The sequence below is a fragment of the Channa argus genome, chromosome 4, assembly GCF_033026475.1.
Source record: "Channa argus isolate prfri chromosome 4, Channa argus male v1.0, whole genome shotgun sequence".
Taxonomy (NCBI): domain Eukaryota; kingdom Metazoa; phylum Chordata; class Actinopteri; order Anabantiformes; family Channidae; genus Channa; species Channa argus.
In genome coordinates, this window is record NC_090200.1 from 20,447,436 (window position 1) to 20,473,033 (window position 25,598).

Here is a 25,598-nt window from a genome sequence, read left to right on the forward strand (position 1 = left end):
TAAACATAGGCTATTTAAAGTTTAGATAGGGCAGAGGCCATAAGGCTTCCACAGTTTAGTACAATTTAAATGAAAACTCTTACTTGTGTAACTGAATGTCTGTACATCCATGGAACTACTTTCTTCTGCTGCTATTGTCCTTACACTGAAATTATAGCCAGTTCCAGGCCCCAGGTAAGTCACATTTGTGCTGTTATTGCGAACTGTTGTTGAGTTAACAAGTGTTGTATTATTGTAAGTCTTAATCAAGTATGTATAATATGACTGGGCTCCCATTGGGTATGACCATGTCACCATGACCGAGGTGCTGGATTGAGGACTGGCTGTAAGGTTGAGCACAGGGTTCGGCACTGGAAATATGCCAAAGGGACAATGTTAGTCAAAAGAGTATTAAAATAATATAAATATACAACAGTTCAAAAACAATGCAAGCATCAGAGACACTCAAATGTGTCTTAGGGTTTCTATGAGCTTTACTTACAGGTGAAACTAGAAATACCGACAACGGTGCTCATTAAATTCTGGGGTCCAACCGTTGCTACAGTTATATTGTAGAGAGTTCCTGAGGAGAGCAGAGACAGATCTGTGTTGTTGACGGTGGAGATTGTACTTTGAACTGCGCCACCTTGAGCCTGGTAGGTGATATTGTAGCTGATGCTGGAAGCATTCTCAATGAAACTAGGAGGCGGCCACTGCAGACTGAGAGAAGAGTTTGTCCTCTGACTGATGATGATGTAAGCAGGAGGAACAGGAGCTAGTGTGCATAACAGGTACAGACAGTTAAGATGAGATGATTTAAATTCAGTTACATAAAATACATTTACATGCAAAAACACAATGAAAACAATAAAACTGAATAAAAATGTTGAACTCACCAGTGGCAACGTAAGACTGATTAGATGTGTTAGCGTAGTTTCCAGCTACAGCAGTCACTGTGATAACATGCATTCTCCCAGGATTTAAATTAGTAAGGTTGGCTGTAGTGGCTGTTGCTAAATTGCTATAGGAATATTTCTGATTTATTTCTGTGATGTTCACCACATAGTAATCAACTCTCCCACTACGCAAAGTCCAGCTGATGATCAGGTAATCAGTTCCTTTTTTTGTACTTGTAATATCTGATGGCATTTGAGGCCCTGTACAAAAAAGAAAAATTGTGGGTTTTTTTGGCACTGCATTGGAATAAAACTTAATTTCCATTCACAAATTTATAATTCAAAATGTAACAAAAAAGGTAAATGCATCTTGCAAATAACGTATTGCTAATTGGTCATTATATTTATAATATAATTTATAATCCAGAAAACATATATTCAATCAGCATATTACTCTATTTATTCCCTCACCCTGCAACTTAACCTTTTACTACTACTACTCTCCTTTCAGCTTATCCTGTGAGTTCAGGGTCACCACAGCAGATCATTGTCCGCATGTTGATTTGGCACAGTTTTTACACCGGATGCCCTTCCTGACGCAACCCTCCCCAATTTCTACCGGGCTTGGACCGGCACTGCATCGCTGGGGAGGGCGAATGGGCTGTTAGGGGTTCAGTGTCTTGCCCAGGGACACTTCGTCATATAGCCAGGGCCAGGGATGGAACCACTCACCCTGTGGTCCGTAAGCAACTTCCTTTACCAACTGAGCTATAGCCGCACCCCTGCAACTTAACCTTTTAATTTCCCATATTAGTAATTAAAATAAGATGTCTCAAAGTATGGACCTACTTGTAAAGGTAGTTATTAAGGCTCCTGTTCCTTGATTTGTGGGTGTTACAGCCTCAGCAGCCACTGTGATATTATACTGGAAGCCAGGGGTTAAACCCAAGATGGTAAAGGAGGTGTTTGCTGTAGTGTTCATGAAGGATGCTTGACTTGAATTGCACTGAACTATGTATAAGGTAGCACCGCCAATTGGTTTAGACCAGTTCAGAGACACAGATGATGTTGTAACGTCAGTGATGGTTAGATTCACAACAATATCAGGAGCTGTGAATTCACAAAAAACATGGTGTTTAATTTTCCAGCATTTTCATGCATCGTGTAAGAACTAAACCACTTCAGTAAGTTTCCTTATATCTTAGTTATTAGAGGTTAGATGCATAAACTGTGGCTTACTTGTGAATGCTCTGAATATGTAAGGGTCTCCCTCTGTTTGATTGTCTCCGGCAACAGCGATGACTTTAATTGTATAGGGAGTTCCAGCAGTCAGGTTAGATAAGATGACAAAGTTTGTGTATGAGGTCATGAATGACCCACTGCTGTTGTACACCACCTTGTAAACAAACACCTGACCAGGAGGTGAAATCCAGCTAAGAGAGATGGAGGTGCAGTTTTGGAAAACACTAACATTTGCAATTTGACCTGGTCCTAAATGGGAAGAGAAAAGAAAATACAAGTGTTTTGCTAGCTGATTAAACACACACATGTGCGCGCACACCAGATACACTTATTATAGCAAATGTGCTTTTCAGTTTACTGATCCTCAAAAAAACATTTTAATTCATTAATTTCATGTAATTGTGTGAACTTTTTTATTTTATGGAAAAACTGTAGCAGAATGGGGCCATGTACAAACCAGATAACTGGTGACTGGTATAACTGGCAAACAGATTATAGCTGATGATTACTGTCATTAGCGAAAAATCTCATTTATTGACTTACTTGTATACTGTGAAACTGTGTTTGCCTCTCCTCTAGTTTCCTGATCTCCAGCCACTGCTTTCACAGTAAACGTGTACTGGACTCCAGCAGTCAGCCCAGTGATGTTCATATATGTTTGATTTGTACTGAGATTCATATTTAAATTTCCATCAGACCAGTGCACTTTATAAAAAGAAATGTTTCCCACTGGTTGAGTCCAGTTCAGAAACACAGAGGATGTTGTGATTTTAGAGACAGTGAGATTCCCGACTACTGTGGGCCCTGGGAGTGCAGGATAAATAGAGGACAAGGGGGACAAAAACATTTAGACTTACTGCAAATGTGATGTAATAATTCATTTAAAAACTCTAACCATCAGCTAAACTTATTTTATCGCATGTGCTTTTTAGTTTGACAAATAAAATACAAAATAAAATTGTATTATTGTGATGTAATTATTTCCTCCTATTTCATGCAGTAAATACAGAATGGGGGCCATGTACAAAACAGATTAAAAGTACTGTCATGAGTAAAAATCTCATTTATTGTCTTACTTGTATAGTGAATAATCTGAGTATTTTCACTTTCTGTGATGTTATCTCCAGCCACTGCTATTACAGTAAACCTGTACTGGACTCCAGCAGTCAGCCCAGTGATGTTTACATATGTTTTAGTTGTATTGAGATTCATATTTAAATTTCCGTCAGTCCAGTGCACTTTATAGAAAGACATGTTTCCCACTGGTTGAGTCCAGTTCAGAAACAGAGAGGATGTTGTGAATTGAGAGACCATGAGATTCCCGACTATTGCAGGCTCTGAGAGTGACAGACAAAGGGATAAAAAGTTAAAAATATGACAGCAACATGTAATATAAAATAAAAATACATACAGAGAAACACTCAGTTAAATAAAGAAAATGTTATTGCAAATTTTTAAATTAAACATGTATAGTTATCCAGACTTACTGCAACAGATCTGAAATCATCTGTAAAAGTTATTTACTGTTATAAGCAAGTACTGTGAACTACTGCACTTCTTACTTGTATACTGTGAAACTGTGTTTGCCTCTCCTCTAGTTTCCTGATCTCCAGCCACTGCTTTCACAGTAAACGTGTACTGGACTCCAGCAGTCAGCCCAGTGATGTTCATATATGTTTGATTTGTACTGAGATTCATATTTAAATTTCCATCAGACCAGTGCACTTTATAAAAAGAAATGTTTCCCACTGGTTGAGTCCAGTTCAGAAACACAGAGGAAATTGTGATTTTAGAGACAGTGAGATTCCCGACTACTGTGGGCCCTGGGAGTGCAGGATAAATAGAGGACAAGGGGGACAAAAACATTTAGACTTACTGCAAATGTGATGTAATAATTCATTAAAAAATCTAACAATCAGCTAAACTTATTATATCTAATGTGTTTTGAGTTTAACGACTACAATACAAAATAAAATTGTATTATTGTGATATAATTAATTCCTCCTACTTCATGCAGTAAATACAGAATGGGGGCCATCTATAAAACAGATTAAAATTACTGTCATTAAAAATCAAATTTATTGTCTTACTTGTATAATGAATAATCTGAGCATTTTCACTTTCTGTGATGTTATCTCCAGCCACTGCTATCACAGTAAACGTGTACTGGACTCCAGCAGTCAGCCCAGTGATGTTCATATATGTTTGATTTGTACTGAGATTCATATTTAAATTTCCATCAGACCAGTGCACTTTATAAAAAGAAATGTTTCCCACTGGTTGAGTCCAGTTCAGAAACACAGATGATGTTGTGATGTCAGTTACAGTGAGATTCTCGACTACTGCAGGCTCTGGGAGTGACAGACAAAGGGATGAAAAGGTAAAAATATGAAAAAACAACATGTAATTTAAATAAAAATACATACAGCGAAACACCCAGGTAAAAAAAAAAATGTTAGTATAAAATTTTAAATTAAACATGTATAGTTATCCAGACTTAATGAAGCAGAGATAAAATAATCTGTAAAAGTAATTTACTCTATTGAACATAGTACTGTGAACTACTGAACATCTTACTTGTAAACAGTGAAACTATGTTTGCCTAACAATGAGCTAAACTTATTATATTGCACGTGTTTTTTAATTTAATCAATAATATGCAAAATTAAATTGTGTTATTGAGATGTAATTATTTCCTCCTATTTCATGCAGTAAATACAGAATGGCGGCCATGTATAAAACTGATTATAATTACTGTCATCAGTAAAAATCTCATTTATTGTCTTACTTGTATAGTGAATAACCTGAGCATTTTCACTTTCTGTGATGTTATCTCCAGCCACTGCTATTACAGTAAATGTGTACTGGACTCCAGCAGTCAGCCCAGTGATGTTTACATATGTTTGATTCGTACTGAGATTCATATTTAAATTTCCATCAGACCAGTGCACTTTATAAAAAGAAATGTTTCCTACTGGTTGAGCCCAGTTCAGAAACACAGTGGTAGTTGTGATTTTAGAAACAGTGAGATTCCCGACTACTGTGGGCCCTGGGAGTGCAGGATAAATAGAGGACAAGGGGGACAAAAACATTTAGACTTACTGCAAATGTGATGTAATAAATATTTGGGAAAATCTAACAATCAGCTAAACTTATTATATCTAATGTGTTTTGAATTTAATGGCTACAATACAAAGTAAAATTGTGTAATTGTGATGTAATTATTTCTTCCTATTTCATGCAGTAAATACAGAATGGGGGCCATGTACAAAACTGATTATAATTACTGTCATCAGTAAAAATCAAATTTATTGTCTTACTTGTATAGAGAATAATCTGAGTATTTTCACTTTCTGTGATGTTATCTCCAGCCACTGCTATCACAGTAAACGTGTACTGGACTCCAGCAGTCAGCCCAGTGATGTTTACATATGTTTCAGTTGTATTGAGATTCATATTTAAATTTCCATCAGACCAGTGCACTTTATAAAAAGACATGTATCCCACTGGTTGAGTCCAGTTCAGAAACACAGATGATGTTGTGAATTGAGAGACCATGAGATTCCCGACTATTGCAGGCTCTGAGAATGACAGACAAAGGGATAAAAAGGTAAAAATATGACAGTAACATGTAATTTAAATAATAATTCATACAGAGAAACACTCAGGTAAATAAAGAAAATGTTAGAGTAAAATTTTAAATTAAACATGTATAGTTATCCAGACTTACTGCAACAGATCTGAAATCATCTGTAAAAGTTATTTACTGTTATAAACAAGTACTGTGAACTACTGCACTTCTTACTTGTATACTGTGAAACTGTGTTTGCCTCTCCTATAGTTTCGTGATCTCCAGCCACTGCTTTCACAGTAAACGTGTACTGGACTCCAGCAGTCAGTCCAGTGATGTTTACATATGTTTGATTCGTACTGAGATTCATATTTAAATTTCCATCAGACCAGTGCACTTTATAAAAAGAAATGTTTCCCACTGGTTGAGTCCAGTTCAGAAACACAGAGGAAGTTGTGATTTTAGAGACAGTGAGATTCCCGACTACTGTGGGCCCTGGGAGTGCAGGATAAATAGAGGACAAGGGGGACAAACACATTTAGACTTACTGCAAATGTGATGTAATAATTCTTTAAAAAAATCTAACAATCACCTAAACTTATTATATCTAATGTGTTTTGAGAACGACTACAATACAAAATAAAATTTTATTATTGTGATGTAATTATTTCCTCCTATTTCATGCAGTAAATACAGAATGGCGGCCATGTATAAAACTGATTATAATTACTGTCATCAGTAAAAATCTCATTTATTGTCTTACTTGTATAGTGAATAATCTGAGCATTTTCACTTTTTGTGATGTAATCTCCAGCCACTGCTATTACAGTAAACGTGTACTGGACTCCAGCAGTCAGCCCAGTGATGTTTACATATGTTTGATTCAAACTGAGATTCATATTTAAATTTCCATCTGACCAGTGCACTTTATAAAAAGAAATGTTTCCCAATGGTTGAGTCCAGTTCAGAAACACATAGGAAGTTGTGAATTCAATTATAGTGAGATTCCCGACCACTGTGGGCCCTGGGAGTGACAGAGGGAGGGATGTAATGGTAAAAATATAACAGCAACATGTAATTTAAATACAATAACATAAATAATGAAAATGTTAGTGTGAAACCAAAATTAAACATGTATAGTTATCCAGACTTACTGAAGCAGAGATAAAACTGTAAAGGTCATTTACTGTATAGAATGTAGTACTGAACTACTGCACATCTTACTTGTATACAGTGAAATTGTGTTTGCCTCTCCTATAGTTTCCTGATCTCCAGCCACTGCTTTCGCAGTAAACGTGTACTGGACTCCAGCAGTCAGCCCAGTGATGTTTACATATGTTTGATTTGTACTGAGATTCATATTTAAATTTCCATCAGTCCAGTGCACTTTATAAAAAGAAATGTTTCCCACTGGTTGAGTCCAGTTCAGAAACACAGAGGAAGTTGTGATTTTAGAGACAGTGAGATTCCCGACTACTGTGGGCCCTGGGAGTGCAGGATAAATAGAGGACAAGGGGGACAAACACATTTAGACTTACTGCAAATGTGATTTAATAATTCTTTTAAAAAATCTAACAATCACCTAAACTTATTATATTTAATGTGTTCGAGTTTAACAAGTACAATACAAAATAAAATTGTATTATTGTGATGTTATTATTTCCTCCTATTTCATTAAGTAAATACAGAATGGGGGCCATCTACAAAACTGATTATAATTACTGTCATCAGTAAAAATCTCATTTATTGTCTTACTTGTATAGTGAATAATCTGAGCATTTTCACTTTCTGTGATGTTATCTCCAGCCACTGCTATCACAGTAAACGTGTACTGGACTCCAGCAGTCAGCCCAGTGATGTTCATATATGTTTGATTTGTACTGAGATTCATATTTAAATTTCCATCAGACCAGTGCACTTTATAAAAAGAAATGTTTCCCACTGGTTGAGTCCAGTTCAGAAACACAGAGGATGTTGTGAATTCAGTTACAGTGAGATTCCTGACTACTGTGGGCCCTGGGAATGCAGGATAAATAGAGGACAAGGGCGATAAAAACATTTAAACCTACAGCAAATTTGATGTAATAATTCATTTAAAAATTTAACAATGAGCTAAACTTATTATATCACATGTGCTATTTATTTTAACAAATAAAATACAACATAAAATTGTATTATTGTGATGTAATTTTTTCTTTCTATTTCATGCAGTAAATACAGAATGGGGGCCATGTACAAAACAGATTATAATTACTGCCATTAGTAAAAATTTTCATTTATTGTCTTACTTGTATAGTGAATAATCTGAGTATTTTCACTTTCTGTGATGTTATCTCCAGCCACTGCTATTACAGTAAACGTGTACTGGACTCCAGCAGTCAGCCCAGTGATGTTTACATATGTTTGATTCAAACTGAGATTCGTATTTAAATTTCCATCAGACCAGTGCACTTTATAAAAAGAAATGTTTCCTACTGGTTGAGTCCAGTTCAGAAACACAGATGATGTTGTGAATTCAATTACAGTGAGATTCCCGACCACTGTGGGCCCTGGGAGTGACAGAGGGAGGGATGTAATGGTAAAAATAAAACAGCAACATGTAATTTAAATACAATAACATAAATAATGAAAATGTTAGTGTGAAACCAAAATTAAACATGTATAGTTATCCAGACTTACTGAAGCAGAGATAAAACTGTAAAGGTCATTTACTGTATTGAATGTAGTATTGAACTACTGCACATCTTACTTGTATACTGTGAAACTGTGTTTGACTCTCCTATAGTTTCCTGATCTCCAGCCACTGCTTTCGCAGTAAACGTGTACTGGACTCCAGCAGTCAGTCCAGTGATGTTTACATATGTTTGATTTGTACTGAGATTCATATTTAAATTTCCATCAGTCCAGTGCACTTTATAAAAAGAAATGTTTCCCACTGGTTGAGTCCAGTTTAGAAACACAGAGGAGGTTGTGATTTTAGAGACAGTGAGATTTCCGACTACTGTGGGCCCTGGGAGTGCAGGGTAAATAGAGGACAAGGGGGACAAACACATTTAGACTTACTGCAAATGTAATGTAATAATTCTTTTACAAAATCTAACAATCACCTAAACTTATTATATCTAATGTGTTTGAGTTTAACAAATAAAATACAAAATAAAATTGTAATATCGTGATGTTATTATTTCCTCCTATTTCAGGCAGTAAATACAGAATGGGGGCCATCTACAAAACTGATTCTAATTACTGTCATCAGTAAAAATCTCATTTATTGTCTTACTTGTATAGTGAATAATCTGAGCATTTTCACATTCTGTGATGTTATCTCCAGCCACTGCTATTACAGTAAATGTGTACTGGACTCCAGCAGTCAGCCCAGTGATGTTTATATATGTTTGATTCGTACTGAGATTCATATTTAAATTTCCATCAGACCAGTGCACTTTATAAAAAGAAATGTTTCCCACTGGTTGAGTCCAGTTCAGAAACACAGAGGATGTTGTGAATTCAGTTACAGTGAGATTCCCGACTACTGTGGGCCCTGGGAATGCAGGATAAATAGAGGACAAGGGCGAAAAAAACATTTAAACCTACAGCAAATTTGACGTAATAATTCATTTAAAAATTCAACAATGAGCTCACATGTGCTTTTTATTTTAACAAATAAAATACAAAATAAAATTGTATTATTGTGATGTAATTATTTCTTTCTATTTCATGCAGTAAATACAGAATGGGGGCCATGTACAAAACAGATTATAATTACTGCCATTAGTAAAAATTTTCATTTATTGTCTTACTTGTATAGTGAATAATCTGAGCATTTTCACTTTCTGTGATGTTATCTCCAGCCACTGCTATCACAGTAAACATGTACTGGACACCAGCAGTCAGCTCAGTGATGTTTACATATGTTTGATTCAAACTGAGATTCATATTTAAATTTCCATCAGACCAGTGCACTTTATAAAAAGAAATGTTTCCTACTGGTTGAGTCCAGTTCAGAAACACAGAGGATGTTGTGAATTCAATTACAGTGAGATTCCCGACCACTGTGGGCCCTGGGAGTGACAGAGGGAGGGATGTAATGGTAAAAATATAACAGCAACATGTAATTTAAATACAATAACATAAATAATGAAAATGTTAGTGTGAAACCAAAATTAAACATGTATAGTTATCCAGACTTACTGAAGCAGAGATAAAACTGTAAAGGTCATTTACTGTATAGAATGTAGTACTGAACTACTGCACATCTTACTTGTATACAGTGAAATTGTGTTTGCCTCTCCTATAGTTTCCTGATCTCCAGCCACTGCTTTCGCAGTAAACGTGTACTGGACTCCAGCAGTCAGCCCAGTGATGTTTACATATGTTTGATTTGTACTGAGATTCATATTTAAATTTCCATCAGTCCAGTGCACTTTATAAAAAGAAATGTTTCCCACTGGTTGAGTCCAGTTCAGAAACACAGAGGAAGTTGTGATTTTAGAGACAGTGAGATTCCCGACTACTGTGGGCCCTGGGAGTGCAGGATAAATAGACGACAAGGGGGACAAACACATTTAGACTTACTGCAAATGTGATTTAATAATTCTTTTAAAAAATCTAACAATCACCTAAACTTATTATATTTAATGTGTTCGAGTTTAACAAGTACAATACAAAATAAAATTGTATTATTGTGATGTTATTATTTCCTCCTATTTCATTAAGTAAATACAGAATGGGGGCCATCTACAAAACTGATTATAATTACTGTCATCAGTAAAAATCTCATTTATTGTCTTACTTGTATAGTGAATAATCTGAGCATTTTCACTTTCTGTGATGTTATCTCCAGCCACTGCTATCACAGTAAACGTGTACTGGACTCCAGCAGTCAGCCCAGTGATGTTCATATATGTTTGATTTGTACTGAGATTCATATTTAAATTTCCATCAGACCAGTGCACTTTATAAAAAGAAATGTTTCCCACTGGTTGAGTCCAGTTCAGAAACACAGAGGATGTTGTGAATTCAGTTACAGTGAGATTCCCGACTACTGTGGGCCCTGAGAGTGCAGGATAAATAGAGGACAAGGGCGATAAAAACATTTAAACCTACAGCAAATTTGATGTAATAATTCATTTAAAAATTTAACAATGAGCTAAACTTATTATATCACATGCGCTTTTTATTTTAACAAATAAAATACAACATAAAATTGTATTATTGTGATGTAATTATTTCTTTCTATTTCATGCAGTAAATACAGAATGGGGGCCATGTACAAAACAGATTATAATTACTGCCATTAGTAAAAATTTTCATTTATTGTCTTACTTGTATAGTGAATAATCTGAGTATTTTCACTTTCTGTGATGTTATCTCCAGCCACTGCTATTACAGTAAACGTGTACTGGACTCCAGCAGTCAGCCCAGTGATGTTTACATATGTTTGATTCAAACTGAGATTCATATTTAAATTTCCATCAGACCAGTGCACTTTATAAAAAGAAATGTTTCCTACTGGTTGAGTCCAGTTCAGAAACACAGAGGATGTTGTGAATTCAATTACAGTGAGATTCCCGACCACTGTGGGCCCTGGGAGTGACAGAGGGAGGGATGTAATGGTAAAAATATAACAGCAACATGTAATTTAAATACAATAACATAAATAATGAAAATGTTAGTGTGAAACCAAAATTAAACATGTATAGTTATCCAGACTTACTGAAGCAGAGATAAAACTGTAAAGGTCATTTACTGTATTGAATGTAGTACTGAACTACTGCACATCTTACTTGTATACTGTGAAACTGTGTTTGAATCTCCTATAGTTTCCTGATCTCCAGCCACTGCTTTCACAGTAAACATGTACTGGACTCCAGCAGTCAGCCCAGTGATGTTTGCATATGTCTCAGTCATATTGAGATTCATATTTATATATCCATCAGACCAGTGCACTTTATAGAAAGAATTTTTTCCTACTGGTTGAGTCCAGTTCAGAAACACAGAGGAAGTTGTGATTTTAGAAACAGTGAGATTCCCGACTACTGCAGGCTCTGGGAATTACAAAGAGGATGTTGCAAAGGCAAAAATTGGGAAGCAAAATGTAATTTGACTACAATAACTCACAGAGAAACCCTCCATATAAATGTGAAAACCTCATCCACAGTTAGCACAACACAGCTAAAATCAGCTGTAAAGATTATTTACTGTATTGAACTGATTTTAGAGATAGTGAGATTACTGACTACTGTGGGCTCTGGGAGTGACGGAGAGGTGGATGTAAAGGAAAAGTACTGAGTAGTAAAGGTACAATGTAATTAAAATGCAACAGTGTGTGGGAAACCAAAATGTTTGTATTAGATTAAGAATAGCATCTATCAACTTATAACATAGATAATTACTAAGTTAATATTTACTTACTTGTGTATTGGAAAATAGCTGAAGGCGGTCCTTCTGTAACCTCATCGTCTGCCACAGCAGAGACATTTATGGAATAGCGAACACCAGCAGTCAGGTTGGTAATGGTTGCGGATGTTGCAGTCACATTTACAGTCCCACTGACATTACCATCAGTCCAATTTACTTTATAGGAACAGTGGTTTCCCACTGGTTCGGTCCAATTCAGAGACAGAGACGAGGTGTTGATTTCAGCGATACTGAGACCCATGACTGCTGCAGGCGCTGTGACTGAAAAGGAGGTTGGTGGTAGAATCGTTTATATTAATATTATATTGTTTTATATTTGTAAAATTGGGTTACTTCTGATGTCACTTGTAATGTTTTATTGCTGTCACATTTATGGCCTAAGAATCAGAGGAAGAAGCAAAAAAGAAAAAGGGGTGAGCACAAGTACAAATAGATCGTAAAAAACTATGCACAAAAATCTTTGCGTTATTTTCACAGAGCAGGTATATAAGGAGATGATGTAATTAGGAAGCCCATATTAAACTAAAATGTATGTTTCCTCAAATATATAGAGACATGAACAGAAAAATAAAAAAAAGAAGTCAGTACTTACAAATACTTTGTGCTTGGACGCTCTGTGGAAATGACAGAGAAGAGCAAAGTATAACACGGTGCGCCAGTAGAGGTCAGCATTGAGATTTAAAACAGCTTTATTGCCTCTAGGAACCCAACCACATTTTCAAGGTCGCAGGGCTTTAATGAATTTAGCAATTACTGTTAAATAAGTCAAATCACTAAATGAATGACCCACAAAATTTTCATTTCACATGAGCTCTACTGATTAACAGAGGCCTTATGAAAGCCTGTCCCTTCGTTTCGATCTCCTGATGGTGGCCAACAACAGCATATTTTTAATTTATCACCAATTAATGTGTTATGAGACTGCAGAACTATTTAGGTAGATTTTTTAAAAAGAGTTTATTGAGCCCAGTGTGTTCATAACTCCATAATTTCATTTGCTAATTATTAATTTATGTTTTCTTCTGTTTCATATATAAATAAGTGTTAAACCTTAATGAGAAAATATCCACTTTCAACACATTCATAAAACCACACAATCCATGCAATTCATGTAGCTCAGAGAAAGAGAGGAACTGTTTTTGGTTCCTTCACTTTCATTTCAAATATTCAAATAAACACACAAAAGCTTAGTTTTATGGGATAAAGTCCCATTGTAATGAATGGAAAGTTCATGTTTGTGTCCCAGTTAGTGCAAACAAGGAAGTAGAGTCTGGTTTTACTCAGCTATGAGTAATCATCAAATGGCCTCAGGTAATGGTAAATGTGAGGAACTAATGTTTAGGAGATTGTTCGTCCTCCTTGTAATATAACAACTGAGTATCTCATTTCTAGAACTCCCAAAAAACTACACACAAATCTTATCAAAGAAATAATCATATTATCGACTCGTGCATGTTAGTGAATCTCGTGCCACTCAAGTCAGACTTTGTATTTTTGCTGTTTTTCCCCTTTACTCTTGTCCCACATTACTTATTAGCCAGAACTTAAACAGACCTGACTCACTCGCAGACATGTTGCATTACAACTTCTGTTTACTACACTGCTACACATTAAACACTTGGCGTCGACGGGCAACCCTGCATCATTCTCTCCCCCACAACGATCCAAATACGGTCAATCATTAACTTTATTTTCATTTTTTACTGTCTATTGTGTAGTAGTGTGCAGACAATCTTTGTATTTTTCCAATTATTCAATGATATATTTACATTCGGATCGGGTAATACTGCAGAAAAAGTGAAAAAGAAATTAGACATTTTATTCTTGCTGAGAGAACAGATAACAGAAAAAGCCTAACAACTCAAAAATTAAGGCAGGAAATGAAGGATGAAAATGTCCATTTTGCACTAAATGTTGCCCCCTCATCTACTCATCCCTAGAGATGAGTGTCCTCTCCTTAACTTTTCCTTTCATGCACACACAAGTGACCCTGCCCTTCCTCCAAACCCTCTGAGGCTCTGTTCTTCACTCTGAAGTGCACGGGTGCCACACAATCCTGTTACAGTTAAACAGGGTCATTTGAAAATGTCAGTTATGGTTTGAGGACATGTGTTATTAGACACATCATCAACAATGCTGACAATTACAACCATCAGCTAAATTAAATATTGTTTATGTGTGTTTTATTTTTTACATTAGATTTGAAGACTTTCTGTAACCTTAATCATAAAGCAACCAGCCAAAAAATGGCATTAACTGGTAGAGTAAAAACATCCAGTTGGTTTAACAGGAGGAACAACCTGCATGAGGAAGTACAGTATGTACTTCTGCTGTTGTCACACCAACAAAACACCAGAAAAAGTGTAGATGGATGTTTGAATTTTCACTGTTAATTTCTCACTTGCCGTACTGAAGTGGCATGCATTACATTTCCGTCATACATAGTTTTTAACCGATAAAAGAGCTTTTGCTACAGTGGTGTCTGGGGTCGCTTACAGACAGTCGGTTAGTACTATACACCTAAGTTAGTACTATAACCATCTTAGTTAAGTTACTAGTCTGGTTTAAAGACCCAGTGGTTTTCTGAGGCCTTGGTGTAGACCAAAGCAGAGCAAATTGATTTATTTTTATAGCTGTTTCCAAGATAACACCCCAGACAGCATGGGCTTATTAACTGTATATTTCTTTTTTAACTTTTTTTAAAAAAAAATTTAGTTATAAAGTTATGATTATAATGGCACTGATAAAGAGTTACTGACTCCATCTGTCTTTAAAACATTATGACTCAGTGTTTCAAGTTGGAACCGTGTTTGACTTGGCAGCCACTTTTTCCATAACAGATACTTCTCTTGTTAAATCTCAAGCTTTTAAGCCAACATGGATGACAAGTCCTGAAAGTGGTCACAAATTTCACAACAACCAGCCAAACTCCATCTGCTGATGAAGATCATGTGATGCATCAAAAACTTCCAAACCACCAACAAGACAAACATTTTCTTAATGTTCGTTTCGACCTTGAAGAACTTTCCATCTTTCCAAAGTTAAAAAATAAATCGGGTCAAATACATGATCATTGTTTTGTAGGTGTAGCGAGAAAATGGTACAGGAACCCACTTAACTTAAGTTGTTTTATTTCCTATTGATTTTTGCATTATTGCTCCCATATATAATGTGTATAAGTTAATAGGACACAAAGAATTATGATCTTTCAAGCTTTTGCAAACACACTACTTTACAATTTACAGTACTGGTGGAAAGAATAAGCAAACCATGTATGCAATATGAATGTTTGAACTATGTACTGTACGCAAAGAAAAATATAGAAGAGAAAGAAATACAGTGATGTGCATGTTTTTTGTTTTCTTTTTCTATTATTTTAACTTAGATAAGGATCTAAAATGACAAGTTTGACGAGTTATATTTGAGATTTTTCATGTAGTGACACACAAACTTAGCATGTAAAGTCTCCCTCTGTCTGAATCAGAATGAATTAAACTTTTTCCAGCTCCAAACGAAAATAGTAAAGGTCACATACCAGTATGTGAAAGCTGCATCTTAATACTGTGACAATCTCATATTATCGTACAAATACTCTGACCGCCAGGGATGTGACTTCTCTGAGCAATGACTCCCAAATGCTTTAATTCCCTTGGCCCTGTTCCTAAGAATCACTTATTTTCTCCTGACTAAATAAACAAAACAACATCTCAAGCTATTATGCCTTGGCAATGACTCAGAGAGGAGAAAAAACCCAAGCTCAAAGTCCCATTTAGGAAATACTGTACTGCTCTCCAAATACTAAGGATAAAAAAACTGTCCTCATTTTTCTTACAGTACAGTAAGAATCCTCTGCTCCACCCATCAGCCCCCCCCCCAATGCTTTAAATGTCAATTCTAAGATCACTAAGGTCACGTTCATTGTGATTCTTATTCTACTGGAACTGGAACAGACAGAAAAGGACAAGGATAATTTTACTGGTTGCAACTCAGAGTCTGAAGATATCCATTTCTTTTAAGGCCTTCTTGAGTTACTTTGTACAGACGTTCACTTAAGAAGCAATATTTAATGTTCACTGTGAAACATACTTGGCTGAGACCAATGAACCCTTGGCCCCATGTCCTGTATCTGTGCCCTTTGACTTGGCTCGTCTGCAGCAGGAGGAGGAGTAGGAAATGGCTGTACTGACCACTACATAAACATTACATCAACCCTAAAGGCAGCCTGCCTGCCACTCACCGACTGCTTCTGTAGCCGTCTGCCTTTACTACTCACCTCCTGATAACGCCCTCAGTTCCTTCCTCCATAGGAACACTGAGACCCAAAAACAATCAAATAAAAATCTCCTTAGAGGCTGTTTGCTCAGGGATTGTCCAATTTATCTTTAGCATCTGATAAATTAGAACAAAGAAAGGGGGAAAAATACTATGTTTTTGCTCTTAAAATTACACAAAGTTGCATACCACAGAGGTCGTGCTGGTGATGCCCGGGTTGACTTTATAATTATATAATTATAATAATATTATAAAAGTGATATTATAATTATTGTGGCATTAAAATATGTTGCTGTCACGTTCATTCTTGCTGTCCTACATAAAGTATGTGGTATTACCAGCCTAATGAGATTACATTGTTTACAGTTGTTAAATTCGTTTTCTCTACTTATAAATATAATTTGACTAAGTATTTAAAAAAAAATACCATATATTCATAAATTAAATGAATAATGAAAAAGTTAACGGAAACTGCTCACTGTCCTTCTTTCACACATACGAGAGACATGCAGATGCATCTCGCTTCTTCCTGAGAACCACTGATATAAGATACAAAGAGGAGCTACAGCCTTGTCTGTCAGACAGTGAGACGGTGCCTGAAAGCTGCCATCTTTAAGACAATGGTGTGCCAGTGCCCAACACACTGAGATGCTGAGGCAGAGGTTTACTCTGGCATGTTGGCACATGTGAAAGACAGGAGCTGGAGGGAAGGATCTACTGTGAAAAGTGTTGTAGTACAGTACAGATGAGGACAGTACAGATGGTTTGCACATTCTGATGCACACTTACAAGAGTACGTACAAGGTAATGTTCATTGAATAAATTAACTATGATCAAACAATGTCCACAAAGAAAAAAAAAGAATAAAAACCTGTTGTGCCCGTGCCCCCTGGCATTTTGGGCCCCGTGCCACAGGTCAGTCCTGTCTAAAGATTTTACAGCTCATACATAAGATAATGTCAAATATTTGTCCAATACTCTCCACCACCAACATTGCAAATTAACAGTTTTGTTTTAAAAATCCAGACATGCTTCTCTTCTTCAGAGTACTTCTCTGGCCTGTGCATGTCAGCCACGCATCCTAGTAGGTTGCCATGTTTACTATGTTAAAAACCCAATAATGCATCAAAAACAAAGCATTTTAATATCTACAAAAACAATAACATATAATGTAAAAGTCAACTCCTTTAATTTATCTGTCTCAAGTCTAAATCAATAGAGTACTAGTCAAGCAAGTCTCAAGTCCTCAAAATTGCGACTTGAGTATCTGGTGTTATCGATGTTATCTGTTTTTTTCTCCTAACTATGTCTTTTCAAACTGCAGAAGTACATCTACTGATGTAAACGTTTAACATGATTTGTGGTGAGATTTGATAAAGTTATAGTTCTCACTTCGTTTACCACTAATGAAGTGGAAGTTCACTTTATTAAAAGTTCAGTAGTTTCTCATGAGTGACCTACTCATTGTTCTAATTCAACATAACTTCCTGGCACTTCCTAAGTCCACCCACTGGCCCCTGATAACTAACCTTTAAGTCAGGAATTTTTTTATTTATTACCTGCAGCTCACTGTGTGAAAAAAAGGAAGAGGGGAGCCACGTGACACTGGCTCATTTCAATCAGGCAAGGTTAAAAGTATTCTAAAAGTATTCTTAGAGCATTACCATTGCCAAATACCTGAAAGGCTCTACCACATTAATAATACTTTTGGGTTTGTTTTAACACTAACATGTTTGTAACTTATCTTTAAAACCCAATACACTTGAAGCAAGTACACAATTAAAGTTAGTCAGTTGGTTTGGTGTAATTTTCTGTACCTGATAAAAACAAAATTAAGTATGATGAAGTTTCTTTCCAACAGAAACACCACACATGATTAGGAGCAGAGATTTCTGCTGGCGGAAACAATACTGCACCACAAGAGGATGTGTAACTTTGAATTTATATCACAGGCTCAAAAAGAAAAAAAAAACATTTACTTTCTTACTTACTTTTAGTGCTCAGTTCATCTCCTTTAGTGATGTATATTTATAAATAGAGGCCCAGAGCAATATTTATGATAGCCCCAAATTCATTATAACCAGAGTACAGTTACTTAATGTTAGTGTAAATGGTCTGCATTTATATAGCGCTTTTTCTACCTATTGGCAGTCAAAGCACTTTAAACTGCTTCTCATTCACCCATTCACAATAACACAAAACCACACACACAGATGGAAGAGCTACTAAGCAGCTGGCGAATGCTCACCGGGAGCAACTAAGTTGGGGTTCAGTGTCTTGCTCAAGGACACTTCGACATGTGACCAGAGGACCTGGGGATCGAACCAACAACTGCGTGATAGGTGGGCAACCGCTCTACCCTCCTGCCCCACAGTCGCCCCAAACATATTTATAATGTACATACACTGGAGTTTTCCACTAATGCTCATATAGCTGAAACTATCCTATTAATCAATGACTATGTACATTATTATCCACTATATAGGGAAAATCTGACATACTATATTATCCACCGTAGACAGGTTTTTATTAGCACCATGTAAATTATACACAAGTTTGTAAGAAAAGTAACTAGATGTTTAAAATTATTTTTTATTTCTCCCTGTAATTTGTGCCAGAACTGCATTTAGGTGTGATATAATTTCCTTTGAATAGGAATTGTACAATACTCCACAAGAGACATTCAGTGAAAGTTTCCTCCTGTTAAATACTAAGAACATGAATCTAAAAAACTATGTAAAAAGCCATGTCTAAAAATAGTATCACACTCCAACACCACAGTCCTGCTACTGTTATCACTGGCCACATCAGAGGCTATGGAAATGAGTGACGTCGTATTTACTGATGTAGTGTGGTGTGCAGAGACCTGAGCTGCTGGCAGCAGATACCCATCTGAGTACAATATACTTGCCAACGCAGCTTCCTCATAATGTTGCTGGCCATACAACAGCAGGAAAATGTGTGCGAAGTCATACATACCCACACCCACAGGTTCTTGACAGAGAGGGCCATCACACTGATCACAGAGGTGAGATCAGTGTGATGTTTGAAATGTGTTAAAGTGGAGCGTGGGGTGTGATGCGTGTTGCGTGCCTGTGAAGACGGAAGAGAAGAGAAAATGTGTTGTACATTTTGTATTATTAGTTGCAGACATCTATGTGCTTCGCTTACATATCAAGGTCCCAATAGTTAACTAACATGTCAACTTGCTCATTGCTACAGAGGTAGGTTAGTTAGGTTCAACCAAATCACTGGCAACTACATAAACATACATGAATATACTTTTGGGCATTATGTCTGTACAAATTGTCATGACTGTCAATTCAATAGTTGCTCAGCTGCCTCAGTCTAGAATAAAATGGTGTCTTGATTAAGCAGCGTTGTACAGTATGTTGCATAGCATGGCTAGGAACAGAGTACAACTGGTTATTTGTCATCATTGCCAAATGGCCACCTGCATATATTTTGATAATTTCAATCTGGAAAGGCAGTATGACCGAGTAATTAAAAGAAGAGAACATTTTTATTTTTCATTCCCTCTAAAGCCTTGTCTGGATATGACTCCCTCAGAAGCCTATCAAAAATTGATAGCTATCTGCTGACAGTGAGGCCTTTGAGGCTGAAAGAGAAGCCTGTGTCGCATTTACATGAACTGGCAAACTGTGACTCTTTGTAATTCATGATGTACATTCTGAGCTTCCCGCCACACCATGGGTCAAGGCCAGCATGTTTGGGATGTTAATTTGAAACTGGGATCTCTTGATACAGTTGAGAGTGGGTGGAGGGAACAGCACTCTACAAAAGAGATCTTGATTTGTGGCCTTTGCACTTGAGGCCAATAATGGAAGGCGAGACACTAGGAGGCTTACTCTGAAGGGAAAAGCATTAGAACTGCAGCTATCCAGAGCTCGTAGCCAATGACAGACTAGTTCTTTTGAGTGTCAAAAAATGCCACATTTCCTTGTTCCATGATGTTTCCCACTGATAGCAACATCACTATTCTCTAATTTCTATAATCTGAGAGGAATCCAAAGACAGACAAATAGAAGCAGACACAGTGGATGTGAGCAGAGAAAGTATTACAATTAACTCATGCAAAGTGTTCTCCTCGGTCATCCGTGGGTTAGGATTTATCTGTGACTTTAATTTTTCTGGACACACCTAACAAACCACACTTTATAATATAGTTCTATTTTTAATCCCATTTCAAACTGATTTGCAGTGTTGTGTGTGATGGCCAGACAAATACAATGTTCTTTTATACAAGAAAACATTGTGCAGTTGATCAACTAATGAATGGATGAATTATTTCATTCAAAAGGGCTGTGTCTTTAAATAATGGATGTACAGTTAAGAGAAAGGACGGAATCAAATGAGACGTAGCTGAAAACTGAATCATAATTAAAGTTTCAATGTGTCTGTTTAATGTAGTAAAATATATACAGATCAGCCATAACAATTGCAGACTTTGTTTTTCAGACCTAGAGTCAAGAGTCAACAGGCAGGAATCGCCAGGCAGAAAATGCCCCAATTTCAAAATTAGTTGAAAAACATAAATTAGGAGAATGTAGAATTTATCAGTTAATGTAAAAAAAGGGATTTTGCATTGAAAAATGATCTGTAGCAACAAAAATGCAAACTGATTAACTTATTTTTAAAGAATTAGGGAATAAAGGGGTTAGTGAAATGAGTAAAACAGTTGTTTGCTGACTCACGAAGCAATTGCTCACTTGTTTGGTTAGTTTATTCACATATTTCCAATCAGAAATTCAATCAGAGTAAAGACGTAATGAAATTAAATATTAATGGAAAAGGTCAGTACTGATGCTTTGGGAACTGCCAATGATTTTAACACTTTATTTGTTAAATTAGTAGAAGAACTTGCAATGAATGTTCATTCTGTTAGAAGATGTGCATCTGTGGGAGATTCATATTCATCTTTTCACATCATACAGGTTGATCGAGACAAGTATTGCTTCTTTTATTAAAGAACGCAGGGCAACATTGATAAGGCCAATATCACTTTAGGTAAATTGATCTATTAAAACTGGTGAGTTTCCACAAAACCTTAAAACAGCTAAAAACAGCTTCATACTGCCAATCAGGAAGTGCTCATAAATATATTGAAACAATCCTTACTTTTCTCAACAGGTTCTGGTAATTTAAATCACACCTACATTATTTAAATGTATTACAAATTATTCTTAAACTCCAAAAAAATGATATTTAAGCTGAGAACAACATTATACATTAGATTTAATAGTTTATTTAATTGAATTAGTAGTTAGCTCCATAAAACAGATAATTCATAATAATTTCCTATTTTCCTGAATTTATTTTAAGTGTCAGCCTTCAAACTGCAACATGTTTAAGTGAAAAAAATAGAGTAGCTTTACAGTAATTGGTTTGGTAACGTAATCACATACCATTCTAACGATGTATACACTACATGTTTGGAAAATCTATAAAACAAATAATACCTTTAAAGGGAACAATAGTATTTCCTCTTTCTCTACAATACTTAGTCTTTTGTGCTTTCATGCTTTGCTTCAGGTCACCGAAATGGGAAGGATGAGAGTACTGCAGTTCCCGTAGCAAAGACTCAGGACTCACACAGCATTCCAATGTAGTGGATGTTCAGTAATGTTGTTTTAATTTGCACTATTGTAGTTATTAAAGTATTCTAGCCAGGCTTTGTAAATGTTTTCTTTGAATTTGATATTTTTTCACTATCTTGAGCTGACACAGATGATAGGGCAACAAAACTTTTTGAAAAACCCTGTGTCAGTTCGACCCAGTTCCGCTCATGACCACGTCAGATTTGATTCAAATGTGTGTAGGTAGAAGTTTGTTTCTTTTTCTAAGTTTACTCATTTAAAATGAGTTCTTCCCATTTTCTACCACCAAAAAAATAATGATAATACTTTTTTGACACAAAGGACAAAATAACTGTCTAAAACAAATAGCCAACACTGGTTACACATATTCTAAAAGGTGATTTTAAGTGTCAAGTCAAATAAGATATAAAGACAAGTAAAAACTCCAAAATTATATAGTGGAACATCATATATAATTTGAAAGCTCTTATCTTATTATTATTGTTAATACTAGTTTCACAAACAGTTCTTGAAAACCTGTAATCTTTCTTTACTGCACCATGCAGGTATAGACATTACATTCCTACCACATAGAAAACAACTGTGGCAAGTGTTTATTTGCATTTGTGGCCTATGCACAACATTGTGCTTTAAAAAGTTAAATAAATTACCATGTCATTGAACCTTTACTTCCCTATTTATACCAAGACATAGATCTTATTTAGCCACAGAGTATGAGTAATAAACCAAAAGACAGTGAAATGCAACAAAATTATCTTGACCCTGGTTTTACTTTCAATTGTAGCTCATAGTCTTCATGGCCAAGAATTAACCTACGTTCAAGAGCAATGTGCAGTTTGAGGCTGTTCATTAAAAAACAGTTTAAAAAACCTACAGGAACAGAAGCACAAAAGTTGACTTTGTGATCACAGCCCAAATTTTTTGCACTTAGTACATTAAATACAATGTGATGGACCTTATCATATCTTGTCTGTGGACACAGCTACCAGTATGCACGAGCACCTCCAGCTGATCCAAAATGCAACAGCAGGTGTCATTTTGGATCAGCAAAAAAGGACAACCTCACAAAACCCTTCAGATCTCTGCACCGGCTTTCTCTAGCTGCCCACATCAGGTTCATACCGTAGCTCCGACTCTCGCCTACATAGTGGTCAACTCAACACCATCTGCCTACCTGAACTTCCTTATCCAGGTCTACAATGCCTCCTACAACCTGCCCACTGCCAACGAACGAAGCCTGGTGGTCCCATCACCACACAAAACATCCTAAGCAAAAACAAGAACACTTCTTTTCATAGTACTTTGTAGTACTTTTAATGTTTTCTCCTTGACTTAGATTTCTTTTGCTTGCCTGGTACATCACATATATATCTAATGGAAAACAGGAAGTAAAACCTTACTGAGAACTACGATCATATCAGGATTTAATTAGTATATATATATATATATATATATATATATATATATATATATATATATATATATATATATATATATATATATATATATATATATATATATATATATATATATATATATATATATATATATATGAATGTAAGAACCATGTTAGAAGATGCAAATAGTGTATATATTTGGATACAAAATTTTCTGATACAAACAAGGCCTAGATAGTGAAGCCTATGCATAAATAATTAAGCTGTTTTGCATGATGTTGGAACATTAAAAGTCTAACCTACTGACATGCAGAGCCCAATCTAAGTTACATTCTGGTTGACTATTGGTATGAGAAGTTCACAAACCATGGTTTCACTATTAGACCAGTTTTGCTTTTGAGAGAGGACTTGACTATGGGTTTACATTTATCCAGAAGATAAAACTATTGTTTTTTTTTTAACTGAGAACCCTCTACATATAGCCCTAATAACAAATAGACATTTAACAGTCTGATACACCAGATTGAGACTAGTGTTTTTCTACCAGTAGAACAAGTCTTGCCCCCCACCCTTTTCTTTATCAAAATAAAGTTCTGTGTCACCACTACAAGACAGCCCTGACTCAGTTTTTAGTTTGGTTAATTTCTGGCCTCCCGTTACCTTATAAAAAATGGATGCACACAATTAGGCTATCAGATCCTATTTGTGGAGCAAAAGGTGTCCAGTACACTTCACATTTGACAATAAAATGTTAATTTAATTAATTTGAAAAGTTGCCTTTTGTATGAAAAGTGTTACCATGAATAAAGACACCTGGATGACAGACCTCACACACTGTGCTTTTAGATTGCACTATACCCCAGTACTTAATAAACTGACCAGTTTTTTTAGGAACAGTGAAGTCACTGGATGTGCATGTTGTAGGTGCAGGAGTGACACTAACCTGGCCTATCTCTCCCACTTTTGTACCTCTCTTTATCTTTATCTCTATCTAGAGAGACCAGTGGGACATGGTCTCTCTAGATACGGGCTGCTGGATGCCTCAGTTCTGCACTTATCCCTTAGTCCTTGTGCAACTGTTATGCATTTCAGGAAATCTCATGCAGGCTGCTTTACTTGAAAACTGACCCTCTTTATAAAAATGTACTACTGAAAATGTCAGTGCATTTCCCTATTAACATAAATAAGTTATTCATTAGTAAAGCCAAAATATTCTCTCTACCCCCTCAAATAACAACTCACCATTGTTATTTGTCTCCAACTGCACTTTGCATATTAATTACTTGCTGACATAAATTTGAATACAGTTAAAACTCTCAAAAGGACCATTTATCCTATAGTAAATCGTGACATGCTCATGCACACTATGAAGAGATTGCTTTGTGAGATCTCTTTCCATAACTTTTTGTCATTAGTTTGCCTGTGCCGCACCAACTCTGGACTATAGAGGAACAAATTACCCAAGAGCACAGCAGCTACCTGCGCAACAGGTGCAGCCGCGCTGATAAAAACTGACCTTCACCATCCAAACAAAGCGCCTGTTGTCATTTCCCATGAAAACACACACACACACACACACACACACACACACGCAGTTTAATTCTATGATATATGCAGAAGAATGAAAGCTTTCATACCTTGTGGAGACCACTGAAGACCAGAAGAGTCCACAGCGATAAGATGAAGCCCAGCAGTGGCTTCATGATGCCGCACGCTTGGTGGGAATTTTAAGTGTCTTTCTTACCCGCTGAGTACTTTCATGTCCAACCTTTGTTCTCGCTTCCAGGGACAAATACTTGATTGTATTTCTCTTACACAAATCGCTCCGTCAAAGTGTACTTACATCAGGAGAACTAAAAGTGAAGAGAGCAAACTTTTCCTGTCGCTGTTAACGGGGAGGAGCAGAAAGCAGCCGCAGGGGCGAGTCATTTGGGGAAGTTCAGTGAAGTCTACCACTCCTCTCACCAGCACCACCATCATTTAGGGATAAAGCTGTATATAATATAATATAATATAATATAATATAATATAATATAATATAATATAATATAATATAATATAATATAATATAATATAACGCTGTAAGAAAATATGAGGACGGGGCAGCACAGTCGCACACTTCGCACATTCCTAATGGGAAAAGTGTGGTGGCGCAGGAAGGTAGAGCAGTTCTCCATCAATCTCACAGTTGTTGGTTCAATCC

At 36.2% G+C, this 25,598-nt stretch overlaps 1 protein-coding gene across 7 annotated transcripts in view; it reads right to left on the reverse strand.

Moving 5' to 3' along the window:
* The window catches only part of ptprja (protein tyrosine phosphatase receptor type Ja), a 37,350-nt gene extending 12,061 nt beyond the window's left edge, over window positions 1-25,289 (reverse strand). Inside the window, exons 1-26 of one of the 7 annotated variants that reach the window (XM_067501681.1) lie at window positions 25,033-25,286; window positions 12,701-12,722; window positions 12,103-12,369; window positions 11,475-11,735; window positions 11,014-11,274; window positions 10,481-10,741; window positions 9,950-10,210; window positions 9,489-9,749; window positions 8,969-9,229; window positions 8,438-8,698; window positions 7,977-8,237; window positions 7,444-7,704; window positions 6,913-7,173; window positions 6,452-6,712; window positions 5,923-6,183; window positions 5,438-5,698; window positions 4,906-5,166; window positions 4,208-4,468; window positions 3,680-3,940; window positions 3,194-3,454; window positions 2,661-2,921; window positions 2,115-2,366; window positions 1,725-1,985; window positions 876-1,136; window positions 482-754; window positions 84-350 (exon numbers count right to left, since the gene is read on the reverse strand). In XM_067501681.1, the coding sequence (XP_067357782.1) occupies window positions 84-350; window positions 482-754; window positions 876-1,136; window positions 1,725-1,985; window positions 2,115-2,366; window positions 2,661-2,921; window positions 3,194-3,454; window positions 3,680-3,940; window positions 4,208-4,468; window positions 4,906-5,166; window positions 5,438-5,698; window positions 5,923-6,183; window positions 6,452-6,712; window positions 6,913-7,173; window positions 7,444-7,704; window positions 7,977-8,237; window positions 8,438-8,698; window positions 8,969-9,229; window positions 9,489-9,749; window positions 9,950-10,210; window positions 10,481-10,741; window positions 11,014-11,274; window positions 11,475-11,735; window positions 12,103-12,369; window positions 12,701-12,722; window positions 25,033-25,098 (6,367 nt within the window). In that variant the 5' untranslated portion in view covers window positions 25,099-25,286. Of the gene's footprint in view, window positions 1-83; window positions 351-481; window positions 755-875; window positions 1,137-1,724; window positions 1,986-2,114; window positions 2,367-2,660; window positions 2,922-3,193; window positions 3,455-3,679; window positions 3,941-4,207; window positions 4,469-4,905; window positions 5,167-5,437; window positions 5,699-5,922; window positions 6,184-6,451; window positions 6,713-6,912; window positions 7,174-7,443; window positions 7,705-7,976; window positions 8,238-8,437; window positions 8,699-8,968; window positions 9,230-9,488; window positions 9,750-9,949; window positions 10,211-10,480; window positions 10,742-11,013; window positions 11,275-11,474; window positions 11,736-12,102; window positions 12,370-12,700; window positions 12,723-25,032 lie in introns of all 7 variants that reach the window. The other 6 variants (XR_010914192.1, XR_010914194.1, XR_010914195.1 and 3 more) reach the window with 6 other exon arrangements.
* Between the last annotated feature and the right edge of the window lie 309 nt (window positions 25,290-25,598).